The following is a 13,939-nucleotide window of genomic DNA, read 5'->3' as shown; positions in this document are numbered from 1 at the left end:
TGCAATTTACAATGTTCTAGATTTATCTGGGCCTGAGAGTCCAGCATCTCAAACCCAGTAACTGTTAGAGGAAGACTTGCACCCAGGCCTTCCAAATTCCAAATCCACTTTTCTATTCACTAGTGTATTCTACTGCTCATGCTCTTGGTGTATAGTGAGTGCTTAATGAAAGGTAAAAGTGAATGGAATCTCCCTGTCTCCCAGTATAAGCCAAAATGTACCTGAATCCTCTTATAAGAACCCTGCTCTTGGTAAGTCTATTAAAAGTGGAAAAATCACCTTCAAATCCACATTCTCAGCTAGAAGAGACCTCTCACTTGTATCTGTACAAGAATCTCCAATGTATGGGCTATTCTTTGCCTCATTTCTTACTTAGCCTTAATCACTGAACAGGCATTGCTCAGTCAAACTGAGACCAGAGAAAGACTTTAACTTAAAAAGGACAAGGTTTCCCACTGCATCCAGGGCCACCTCCAGTCATCCTGATCTATATCTGTCCACTGGACCCAGATGGCTCCGGAGGTGAAAGTGAAGCTGATGACTTGGCACAGTCCCTTATTAATCCACATAATAGCTGTGGAACCCACACATCAATCCAACTCACTTCCATGTCATGGCATCACCTCCCTGATGTCATGGTCCTCTTCAACAGTGAAGGACAGACAACAACAAGGACTCCAGTGAAGGATGGTTGTGAGTTCCTCCCTGATTGGAGGTCTTCAATGTCAGGGATGTCAGAGGTGGGATTCTCATTTAGGTATATATTGGACAAGAGCACCCCTGAAGTCCCTTCTCCCATTGAATCCTTTGATTCTTAACGGCAGGAACAATGCCTTAGGAATGGGAGCAAAAGAAAGGAGAGGCAGAGGGATGTTCTGAGAAATAGAAGTAGCGCCCAATGCGAGCCGCTCTGGCCAGGTGGCTTTTCGGAAGGCCTCATTTTTCCTGAAAACTTTTCACAAGCCTCTTAGGAGGATTAACTCAGCAGCCTATTAGGCAGCTGGAGGTCCTTAGGAGGACATTAATCTATAAACAAGAAGAAGCCAGAGAGAAGTGCTTTCATTTAACCCTGGGGGACTCAGAAGCTGGGCTTCAGTCTTGCAGCACCACTCACTACCACTTATTCTTTATCTAAGACCAGCCCTTAGAAGATCAGCAATACTCATGGTAATAGGCTTATTAGAAAAGTAGTTTGAAATTACTTTGAGCAAGGACACAAGCAAGCAGTGTGCTTTATATAAGAATATTTTACCCCTGAGAGAGACGCGGATAGAGAAAGGGCCTTTGGGTAAGAAGTGCCAGGATTCAAGGGCATCCTGTGACACACTCGACCCACATGGCTGAGGCCCTTACTTCCCAGGTGACCCCAGGCAGCTCCCTTGAGATTTTAAGTGAAAAAAGCATTATCAGTATGCACAGGAAAAGGAATTTTCCAGGTTAGGAGTTCTCTGTGACAATCAGATCGTTATGTCTGGGCCAAAACAAAAAATGTTAACGCCAGGAGACATCTCCGCAATCAGTCAAGCAGTAACTGCTCATATTTTAACGTAGAAGAAATGTGTTCACCTGAAATTTGAGGGAGAATTGGGGTCAGCTAGATGGCGCAGTGGATAGAGCACCGGCTCTGGACTCAGGACAACCCGAGTTCAAATCTGGCCTCAGACATGTGACACTTACTAGCTGCGTGACCCTGGGCAAGTCACTTCACCCCATTGCCTCACCAAACAGAAAAGAAAAAAGAGAAATGAGTGCTTGACCTGAAGTCAGGATGATGCCTCATGCTCTTATTAGCTGTACGATCCAGGGATATAACCTTTTTCAGTTTCAGTTGCCTCATCTCTAAAATGGGGTGATAATAGCACCTACCTCCCAGAGTTATTATGAGGATCAAATGAGATAATATATGTAAAACATTTTGCAAACCTTCAAACACAATGCAATGGCTAGCTATCTTCATCATCATCATCATCATCATCACATGCTGATTTCTTTCCAGCTAAATTTCAGTCAGGGACAACAGCGTACTCTTAGAAGGTCTGTTTGGGGCAGGGCATTGTTTGGCCCTTCAGATTCTGCTCCTTCTAGAAAAGCGTGGTTCAGTGTCTCTATTTCTCGAGCTTGCTATTATTTTGCCCAGAAGCTGTGTTCTTGGAGACTGTCGGGATGCAGTGATTGGCACAGAGTCCTCTTCGAGAGCTGGTTCAATTACATGCTTTTTGAGTGGAGAGCCTTGCAAATTCCTCAGCACTCGGGGTGTCAGGGTGATGCACTGGAAGCCACATTCTAATGAGTCTGCATGGCTTCTTTCTTAATTGGATAGTGTACCTTTTATTCAACATCTTCAAATGAGGAATAGATTCCCACTTAAATGGAGGCCCATCCTTGAAGCTGTGAGTAATGAACATAGAATGGCCATTTGTCCATATGTTAACATTGAGTGGTTTTCTAACATTAATTTTTATTTGACATTAATTTTCTACTTTGCAAAAAGCCTGTGTGGGAACAGGTTGTGGGAGTGGCTTGCCTGAAATCTATTCTCTGGATTTCTACCTTGGGAAAGTCCATTACCGTCTGGAATTTGCCTTAAGTGGGCTTCCTCTTAGGATCCACTTAGTGTGTCTTAGAGGTCCTTTGGGATAGATTAGTTTGAGATTGTATGTGATAAAATACAGACTTCTCCATCTAGGATTTAAGGCCTTCCCCCAGCTCCTACCTGCCTCTTCAACTCCATTTCACAGGGTTTCCTTCCATGACTTTGAAATTCCAGGCAAACTGACATAATGCCTGCCCATAGAGTTCAAACTGGGGCCTGCCATTTCCCTGTGATGCATTCCCTTCCCTCCTCTGACTTCCTATCTATACTTCAGGGCTCAGATTAGGTTCCATCTCCTTGGTGAACACCTCCTTGATCTTCCCTCTCCCTCCCCTACCCCTAATTGAAGATATTCTCTATCATTTCTATTTCCCGAGGGCACTCTGTCTGCTTCCATCACAGCTGGCTTGTATCATACTCACCTTTGTATATGTCATAGTCTCCTAGGCTAATGTAAGCTTCATGAGGGTAAAGTAATGACTTCAGGGCTCCATCTTCTCATCTCTAGTAATGATGAGAATAATAATAGTAACAAAAACCCCCCAATAATAATGGCTAGCATTTACATAACACTTTAGGAAAGGGGAAAGGAAGGAAATCAACCTTTATTCATTGCCTGCTAGGTGCCGGACACTATGCTAAGTGCCTTTACAAATATTAACTCATTCCTCACCACAGTTCTGAAAGGTAAGTGCTATTATTATCACCACTTTACAGATAAGGAAACCAAGGCTGAGGGCTTAAGGGGACTTGTTCAGGCTCACACAGTGCCTGGCCCTTAATCAGTGCTTATTGACCTGACTCACAGAGTTAACAAGTTACTGAAGATGATTTTGAGCTCTTCACTTCCCAGTTCTTAAGCCAGTACTCTATTCATTGTGCCACCTAGCCACCTTACTGATAGTACCTTTCAACCAACAAGCATAAATGTTTACTATCTGCCAACCAGGATGTTGGGCTTAGAATCAGGAAAGGCTGAGTTCACATCCTTCCTGCCTCACAGACTTACTAGCTATTTGACTCAAGCAAGTGATTTAAGCTCTCTCAGCCTCAGCATTCCTCATTTATAAAATGGGAATAATAATAGGACCTTCTTCCCAGAGTTCTTGTGAGGGTCAAATGAAATAACATATGCAAAGATCACTTTACTTAGTGCTGGGGATAAAAAGAATAAAAAAATACTCCCTACCCTCAAGGAGCTTACATTCTAAAGAGGAAGATAACATATGTGTAGATCAGTGCATACTGGAGAAATATAGTTTAGAAGTGAGGTAGCCATTATGGGGAAGACATTAGCAACTTTAAGGTTTGGGAATTTTGTCAAATGAATGGTTTTATTAGGCGTTTGTTATGTGGAAGGCACTGTGCTATGGCTAGGGATTTAAAATGGCATTTGTGCTGCCCTCAAGAGGCTTGTATTCTATTGTGGGATGGAGGTTGGGATAGAAAATGTACACAGATAATCATAAAACAAAGAGGTCTAATCCTGGAAACCAGTGCCATTTCTCTGAAATAACCTTGTATTGACTTTTTTATAAATTTGGTATATATGTGTACATGTTTACAGATTTATGTGTGTATGAGTTTAGAGATTTGAGATATATTTATAGATATATATATATAGATATATATAGATATAGATATAGATATATATGTATGTATGTGTTTCTTTCCCCAGTAGAATATAAGCTCCTTGAGGGCAGAGACTGTTTAGTTTTTGTAACTGTGGTACTATGCCTCTGTCCAGTGCTTAGCACTTAGTAGGAGTTTGATAACTGCTTGTTCATTGAAACAAGAGAATTAGACAAAGTGCTTTTGGAAAATTTGGAGAGAGAGAGAGAGAGAGAGAGAGAGAGAGAGAGAGAGAGAGAGAGAGAGAGAGAGAGAGAGAGAAGAGAGAGAGAGAGAGAGAGAGGAGAGAGAGAGAGAGAGAAAACAAGAGAATGAGAACACTTTCAGAATTGAAATGAAATCATCCAGAGAGTCAAGAGAACAGGGGGATTTTGAATATGTTCAAAACCCCCCTGTTCTCTTCCCTTGGAAGCAAGGTTGGGGGGTAGCAGGTGTCATAGCAGCTCCTTGTCTAGAGGTTTTCTTAAGCTGGTAGGTTTGCTGGTATCTCTTGAGGTCCTTCCAGTAGCTTCCAAAGCAGCCTAAGAGAAGGTGGATTTATCAGTGTCTTGAAAGGTCACTGTAATAGAGCTATGTTCAACATTTGCTGATTCATCCCAGTGGTACAGAAACATTCGTGGGTTTTTGCTTTGTTCCCTTCCTAAATAACACAAACATCAATCTGAAAATATCTTAGAAATGTAAGTGGAAATGTTCAAGATCCATGGGAATCCTGGAGAAAGAGAAATAACTAGGTTGCGGGAAAAGTCACTTTGACCTGAGTAAAAAGGGAAGTGAGGTCTCTTAAGAGTGTCTCTTAACATTTGACTCAAGAATTTTTTTAAAATAAGTCTTACAAAACCCTATCTAGGGCAGAGCTGTGCCCCAGGGCACCTCATTTTGAGGACCCTGACAATACTTGAAAGTGTTTAGCAGCACAGAAGCAAGAGAGGTTCACACCTTGTTAGCAAGAAAAAAATTGGTAAAATAGGTTGAAGTAACTTGCATCTATGGCATTACACCCATATACCAACCTTCCCAAAGATGTTTACAACCCCACCTTTGGGTTTCTCCAGTCTCCCACTCCTCCAATGAGGGAATGATTTGTGCTGCTTACCTAAGGCACAGCTTATAGTAGGTAGACTTAACAATCCTTGGTATAGATAGATAGATAGATAGATAGATAGATAGATAGATAGATAGATATAGATATAGATATAGATATAGATATAGATATAGATATAGGTATAGATATAACCTTGGTCTATTATGCTCATCATTCCCATCTCTTACGCTACAAAGGAAAAGCTTTCCTGACTACTTGAGATGGGAAACTTCCAGGTCTCCCACCAGGTGGCACTAGAGGTCACCTTATGGATTTCCACTCTGAGGTGCCCAGGACTGGGTCATAAAGGGTTGCTAAGAAAGTCCTTATGAGAATGAGAGGCTTAATTAGTAACACCATCCCTAATCACATGGAACTCTCAGTAAGAGCACGTGTTCCCACTTCTTGAATCCTGGGTAAAGTCCACCTGGGAGTTTCTCACACCTTGTTGACTCCTTAATCATTAGGAAAATGGTTCTCTCTACTTCTTTGGCTCCCAGTCCTCATGAGTTTCTTTACAGCCCAGATTTTATCTTTGAGGAAATAGTGGATAAATATTACACGCTATAAACACTAAGGCCTGCCAAGTCCTTGGGGTGAAGTCATTTTCATTGATTAATACATTTTCATTTAAGAACTTTGCTCCTTAAATTTGCAAACTTCATTGGGATAGTAGCAACACAGATAATGTTCATTCTTTCATGCATTCATTCATCCAAAGGAGTGCAAATTCCTCGAGAATAGTGGCTTTTATTTTTGTTTTTATAACCCCTGCTTCTGGTACTTAGTTGACACTCAATAAATGCTTACTGAATTAGTGAATGAATGATTGAATAAAGTCCTTTATTCATTCAGGAAATATTTATTAAGCTTCCTAAGGTACTATGTTAGGCACTAGTTACAAAGAGAGATATGATATGGTTCCCACCTTCAAAGAGTTTACAATCTAATGAAGAAGGAAAGGTATATACATAATTAAGTAGGTTATGAGGTAGAATGTGAAAAATCCAGCCAAAAAAATTCTAGAAGAAATTTTCAGGAAGTAAAGACCTATTTACATAAGAGAAATGGGGAGAAAATCATGGAAGACTTCAGGGAAGAGGTGGCCTCTGAGCTGGGTCTTGAAGGACAAGAAAGGATCAACAGAGACTGTGCATGAAGGACAGATTAAGAAAAAGTACGGGCTTTCCAGTTGAGTTAATTATGGAGAATCCCAGCTTTCCCACATAAATCTAGCAAATATCTGAAAAGGTCCACAGAAAGATCAATGACAAAAAAGTCTGAAAACATAGAATACTAAGTTCCTTGAAGACAACCAGAAAAAATCAGTGACGGGCTGAGAATTTGAACTAAGGAAGACAACATGAGCACAGGTAAATGCAGAAGTGGCTAAGGGAAGGAGAAGGGATGCTCCAGTAACCTGGCCAGAAACTAACAGAGGCAGAGAAATGAAGGGAACCAGGTTGGCCTTCTGAAAATCAACCTGAAGCCAGCTTAGTGCAAAACAATTGTCGAAAAACAAAGGCAAAATAAATAAAATTGAGAACAAAATAGCAAAGTAACAAAATAAAGCTTGAAAAACTTGAAATGACAAAATGGTTTTAAAAATAATTATTATAAAATAAACTATTGAGCTAACCTGATGGAAAAAGAAAGAGGAAAACCAAATCACCAATATAAAAGTTTAAAAAAGAGCTCACAATAATTACAGGGGAAATAAAGGAAATTAGAAATGATTTTGCCCAGTTGTATGCCAGCACAAAATGATAAATGAAATGGATTAATAATTACAAAAATACAAATATCTAGATTATCAGAAAAAGAAATGGAGAACTTAGATAACCCAGTCTCAGGAAGAAGAACTGAACAATTCATAAATGGACTGCCAAAGGAAAAAATCCCAAGGCTAGATGGACTTATAAGAGAATTCTACCAAATAGTCAAAGAATAATCAACTCTAATTTTATATAAATTATTTTAATACTAGAGAAACATGTTATCCTCCTACATTCTTTTCATGAGACAAATATAGTCCTGATTACTTAAACTGAGATGGAAAATAAAGCTATAGAGCACTCTGTCTAATGAATATCAATGCCAAAGAACTGAATAAAATCTTAACAAGGAAGCTATAGCAACATGTTAGAGAGATTATACACTGTAACCAGGTTGGATTTATGCTAGAAATGCAGGGTTGTTTCAATATCTGGAAAACTATAAGGATCACATATTAGTACCCAAGAGAATAAAAATTGCATATTTAATCAGTCAGCAAATATTTATTAAGCACCTACTATATGCCAAGCACAGGGCTAAGTGCAGGGAATACAAAAAGAAGCTATAAATGGTCCATATCTTCAAGGGGCTCACAATCTTATGGGGGAGATAACAATAAACAAATTTGTCCAGATAGTCCATATATAGGATAAATAGAAAATAAAGATACTAGAATTAAGAAGTCTTTCCCAGTGGAAGGTGAGATTTTAGTTGGGTCTTACATGAAGCCAGGAAAGCTTATTTTCACTAGATGTGGACAATAAGATTTGACCCTCTTAAGTTAAAAAAAAATGTGAAAAAGCATAAAAACATAAAAAATTAAAAAGCAACCACAGTAATAAAATCATTTCCTAAATATATGTCTTACTGAAACCCAAATCAAGTGTTATCTACAATGGAGAAATACCAAAATCCTTTCCAATACAATCAGGCATAAACCAAGTAAGATCATTGTCACTACTATTATTTGATACAGTTCTAAAAATACCAGTTACAGTGATAAGGCAAGAATAAGATTTTGAGAGCATAGCCAGGTAAACAAAATATTACTTTTTACAGTTGAATGGTTTACTTAGAAAACCCTAGACATTCAACACAAGTTATTTTAAGCAATTAACAACTTCACCTAAGTAGCAGGATCTAAAAGAAATGCACAGAAATCATCAGTAAGAGATGGAGTTTCTTGTTCAAGAAAAATCAGGAGTCAACGTCATTGGATGTCAGTGTACAGATATTATAGAAAGAAGACAATGGAGTTTAGAGGTGGAAGGAACTGTAAGGACATGTGGTCACTGATGAGATATGGTGGGATGAATTGGTAGAAAGAGTCAAAGATAACCGAGGTTCTAAGCATAGATGACTGGGCAATAGGGAAGTTGGGAGAGAAAAGCAGTTTGAGAATACAGATGAGAGGAATGTGAGAGTTGTGCTGCAGTAGACTTGGGCCCTTTTTTTTGTTTTCATTTAGTTATTTTCAGTTGTGTCTGACTCTTCTTGACTCCATTTGGAGTTTTCTTGGCAAAGATACTGAAGTGGTTTGCCATTTCTTTTTCTAGCTCATTTTACAGATGAGGACACTGAGGCAACCAGGGTGAAGTGACTTGCCCAGGGTCAAACAGCTAGTTAGTGTCTGGCTAGGTTTGAACTCAGATCTTTCTGACTCCAGGCCTGGTACTTTATCCACTGTACCACCTAACTTTCTAGATTTGCACTTAAAAGACCTAAAAGTTAAATCCCTGCTCTGCCACTTTATGTGAGCTCACTTTTCTGGCCCTCAGTCTCTTCTTCTGTAAAATAGTGGCAATTTTATTGGTCTAGATCTAGGTTGAAATAGATGCAGCCCCTTGCAGTTCAAAATGCTATGGTTCTATGATCTTTTCTTATTAATTGAAATGTCAGGAGTTCAAAAACAACTCTAAATTACTGATGTGATAACAACCTGCTCACAGTTCATTTGAGCCTCCAAATATTCATGTTCATTTCTCTGATACTTGTCCCCACTCTGTCTATCTACCCACCCTGACTTTCCATCCTCTTCCCCTCTGTTCCTGTGGAGCCCCATCAATCAGTCAACAGATATTTATTAAAGTACTTTCTACATGCCAGGCACCATGTTTAACCCAGGAAATACAAGACAGAAATGAAAAAAAATCTGCTATCAAATAATTTGAATTCTGACCAGAGGGACAACCTGTCCACATAGAGACATGTACAAGACCGACTGCAGAAATCCCCAACACAATCGGGGCAGGAAACAAGGCAAAAGCAGTTGGGGCAATCAGGAAAGGCTTCCCACAGAAGGGGGCATTTCTGCTGATTCTTGAGGGAAACGAGGGAGTCTAGGAGGCAGAGGTGAGAAGGGAGGGCACTGCAGACATCATTAGACTGGAAAGGGAGACTGGGGTCATGTTGGGGGCAACTCTCAATACCAAACAAAGGAGTTTGTATTTGTACCCAGATGTAGTAGGGAGCCAGTGGAGTTTTTAAGGAGTGAGGGGGAGAGCATAGTCAGACCTTCACTCTAAGGAAATCATTTTAGCATTTGTCCAAGGCTTGAGGCAGGGAGGCTGATTAGGAGATGATTACAATAGTCCAACCACACACCAGGCATATTTTTAATCCTATATCTTCGTTGTTCTTTCTTCCCCAATCCCCAGTCCCACCTCCCACCTTCTTACTACTTTCCCTTTATATAAATATTACCCATCCTTTTAGGTCTCAATTCATACATAAATCTTCTTTCTCTGATGATGACAATCCATATAGGTCTCTCTCTGCTTTACCTTCTTCTGGATTTATTATCTATCTTGTGTAGACAATGAAATATGAAATAAGACTGAAAAGGTAGATGGTAGCCAGATTACAAAGAATTTTAAACACCAGAGTAAGGAGGTAATAGGAAGCCTTGGAAGACTTTTTTTTTTAAATGGGTATGTTGCGGGAGAGGGGCATGGCTTGAAATGCTAATTAGGCAGCTGGGTGGATGGATTGGAAAGGAGAAAAGCTGAAAACCAGGAAACCAGTTAAGAGATTATTATAATAGTCCAGATAAGAGATGTTGAGGACCTGAACTAGAATAGAAGGCATAAAATGGATGAGAAGGCGATGAATGAGAGAAATGATATGGAGGTAAAATCTCTAAGAATTAGCAAATGACTGGAAGCTGGATTAGAGAGGAATCAAACAGTCAAGGATGACTGTGCTCTGAGGTTGCAAATCTGGGTGAACTGAAGGAATTTGGGTGTCTTTGACAAATAAGGACGTCTGGAAAGTATATCAGAATACATTCTGTTTTACACAAATCTGTGCCATTCATGAGTATCTCATAGCAGCCAGAACAGTAATGATTAACACAGTTTACCTGATTGATTGTTCTGTATTTTGGCTTCATTAATTTCAGTAAATCCCAGTGTGATCTTTGAGTTTGTGGCATGCTTAGTCTATAGAAGAAAAGACTTGAGAGGGAGAGGGGAGAGAGGGAAGGAGCAGATTGCTCTCTTGACATGATTTAAAGGTCTGTCTTGTAGAAGAGGGTTAGATTTGTTATGTTCGGCCCAGGAAAAATAACTGGGAGCCTGGGAACCAAGTTGCAAAGACACCAATTTAGGCTTGATGTCTGGATTAAGTCCTATCCATTAGAGCTGCTCCAAAGAATAAGCTATTAAAAGAGGAGCATGCCACCTTGGGAGGTGGTGGGTTTCCTCTCCTTGAAGGTCTGCAAGCAAAGGCTAAGTGACCACATGTCAGATATGGGATCTCAGTGACACCTTCTGAGCATGGATGGGACAAGGAGGGTTGCCAAGGTCCCTTCCACCTCCCAAATTCCATGCTGCTATGAGTTGGTGACTTGCAGTGGGGCTAATTCATGTCCTCCCTTTGGTAGGTCTAAAAAGTTCCAGTCTTTCATCGAGAGCTGCTTAGTAAAGAATCATAGTCAAAGACCCACCACAGAACAGCTCATGAAGCATCCGTTTATAAGAGACCAGCCTAATGAACGACAAGTCCGAATTCAGCTCAAGGATCACATCGACAGGACAAAGAAGAAGCGAGGAGAGAAAGGTTAGTGCTGGTTTTTATCTTGCATGGGAGCCAAGAAGTGTGAGAGGTCACACAGTCCTGCTGTGCGGCAGCTGTGGAGACCAGGCAGACTTTTAGTCGAGCCCAGTAAGGCCTTATCCTGGTTTCTGTTCAGGTAGGGCTCAGGCCAACTGCCTTCTGAGGTAACTCCCAACTCAAAGATTCACACTTACTCAGCAGGGTGAGTGACCGGTCTGTAGATCAGAGATTCCAAGGCATATGTGCTGTGGAGCTCACGGAAATAGGATCTGTTTTTAAAAAGGAGAGGTGTGTAAAAAACATAACCAAAAAAAACCCATCCTCTGCAGGCACCAGACAAAGCCATGCTGAACCCGACCTTGAAGAACTGGGTTTAAAGACATTTGCATCCCAAATATATTTTCCTGTTTGAAAAACTGGAAAACAAACTTTTGTTTCCCTCAGTCGAAATGTTTTTATGTAGCTAACACCTAGCATCAATATTAGCTGGTTCCACTTCTCACCTCTGATACACCCTTGCATCGGCACCCTGAGCAAGTCATCCATACTCTCAGAGGAGGAGGATCGACCAGTATCTAAACAGCCCTTTGAGGCATGCAAGGCACTTTAGATATGATGATCCTCACAACAACCCTGGGAGATAGGTCTTCTTGTTATCCCCACTTTATAGTTGAGGAAACTGAGGCAGAGAGTGGTTAAGTACTTGCCCAGGGTCACACAGCTAGTAAGTCTTTGAGGCTGGATTTGAACTCGGTTTTTCCTGACTCTAAGTCCAAAATTTTCCACTATACCATCTAAACAACTCCCTGAGACTATAATGTTCAGGAATGATGCCAGTTTTTATTAGTAGAGGATGGTTTCTCACCAGGAGTTCTTTATACCAATAAAATCACAGATCTAACTTTAAAAAGAATAATACCCAGGATCTTCTTTTTGTAAACTCCAGTCTAAGGAGAAAACATATTTCTTCCTGCTGCTAAGGAGGAAAATGTTTCATAATCTGTTAGGCACAGTCGTTTCTTTGGTCAGTTTTTGCTTAACCCTTTTCTTTGTTGGAAGAGAAAGTTCAGTGTGAGGGAGGCATGTGGCTATTATGGAGTGAACATTTTACAGATGAGAAAACTGAGTCTGAAAAAGCTTTTTTAAAAAAGGTATCTATAAAACTAAAAAACAAATCCTTTCTGAGACAGAGCATATGAAAACAGACCTCCCAGAGAAAATTATTGCAGCATTGACTTTTCTTTATACATCTGAGTAATTACTGAAAACATTCTCTGCACTCTCATGTCCCAGTTTGTGCCCCCCAACCCTCTAACAGAGAAGAGAAAAGGTGATGTCATTTATTGTTTTCACTATATTTCCAGTGAGTTGAAAGCAGTTGTGTAGACTCTAGACCCACCAATAGCCACCCTTGTTCACACTTAGCGATTGCTTTACATTTAGCACTCGTATGTATGTTTCCTTTGCTCATCAGGACCAGCCATTTCTTTATTTTTTGTTTATTTGTTTGTACCCATTTATATTTGAATTTATAATCTGCCCTCAACTTAAAAGTAATTCAAACACATTTTAAAAGTCTTTAAAAAATCCAAGCAATTATGATTTCTCCCTAGCCGAGCAGATCATAACCCTTTAATTTTCTTTCGAATTTTCTTTTTTAAGTATTTAATGTATTCAACATGTACCTCTCAAATAGGATGGGCTATTTCTCCCTACCAACATCTCCTGCATCTGCCCCTTCTTTCCCCCCGCCATGGCCACTCCATTAGCTAAAGACCTCCCCGGCACTCATCAGCGTTCTTGCTGCCTTTTGCCTGCCTCAGTCTCTCTCCTCTGCACCACTGCCAAAGCACATCCCTTAAACGCAGATCTGACCATGTCAGAGTTCTCCAGTTAACTCTAGGAGCTCCCAAGGCTTCTAAGAGAAAATATACACTCTTCTGTTGGCTTTTAAAGCCCATTAAAATAGACAGCACATCTTTCCAGCCTCTGTGTGCATTCCTCCCCTTCCCATGCTCCATACTCCAGCCAAACTGTTCTTCGCACTGGCTCTACCCCATGACTTCTCTCTTTTCCTTTAAGATACAACTCATACGGAACCTTCTACTCAGAGCCTTCCCTAATAACTCCAACAGCTACTGTTCTCCCTCCCTAAAGGCATATTGACCGCTCTACTGACCTCCTTAACTACCTCCCCTCTAGTGCGCACTTTTCCTGTGCTTGAGTTTCTGTGCATGCATTCTCTCTTTAGAGAAGGCAAGGTCCCTGGGGGCAGGCGCTGTTTCACTTTTGTCTTTGTGTCTCCAGCATCTGCCATGCATCTAGCCCATCAAGGGTGCTTAATCAATGCTTATTGACCAACTCCCGTGAGGTGGACAGTTCAGGTATTTTATCTTCATTTTGCAAAATAAGAACTTAGGGGCTCAGAATGGTGAAGGGATTTACCCATGAACACAAAATAGTGGAAATGGGGCCTGAGTCCACACCAGTTGATCCGTAAGCATTGACCAAGCACCACTAAGTACTAGGCACCGAGGATTCAGAGGGAACATGAAACAGGCCCTGCCCTCAAGGAGCTTCCATTCCATGGTGGGAGACAAATCTGATGCCAAGACAGGGGTTCTGTTTTACTTAACTCTGCTACATCTTCTAAGCTCTCTTCTTCAGCTCTTAGATCTTAGAGGTCATTTGGTCCAGCAGGGGTGGGGAACCTGTAGCCTCTAGCCAGCCTCACCTGGATTCAGTCAGAGGGCTGCACTTGTGGCCTCGAGGCCGCCGGTTCCCCACCCTTGGCCCAG

At 40.7% G+C, this 13,939-nt stretch overlaps 1 protein-coding gene across 10 annotated transcripts in view; it reads left to right on the top strand.

The window, feature by feature from the left end:
* The window catches only part of TNIK (TRAF2 and NCK interacting kinase), a 415,562-nt gene that overhangs the window by 271,949 nt on the left and 129,674 nt on the right, over positions 1 to 13,939 (top strand). For all 10 annotated transcript variants that reach the window (XM_020980386.2, XM_020980405.2, XM_078147460.1 and 7 more), the window contains exon 10: positions 10,969 to 11,144. In XM_020980386.2, coding sequence (XP_020836045.1) covers positions 10,969 to 11,144 — 176 coding nt within the window. The remainder of the gene's footprint in view (positions 1 to 10,968; positions 11,145 to 13,939) is intronic.

This window comes from Phascolarctos cinereus, unplaced genomic scaffold, assembly GCF_003287225.1.
Source record: "Phascolarctos cinereus isolate Bilbo 61053 unplaced genomic scaffold, phaCin_HiC Scaffold_7;HRSCAF=346, whole genome shotgun sequence".
Taxonomy (NCBI): Eukaryota; Metazoa; Chordata; class Mammalia; order Diprotodontia; family Phascolarctidae; genus Phascolarctos; species Phascolarctos cinereus.
The sequence above is the reverse complement of the archived record's forward strand: the minus strand, read 5'-3'. Positions and strand labels throughout refer to the sequence as shown.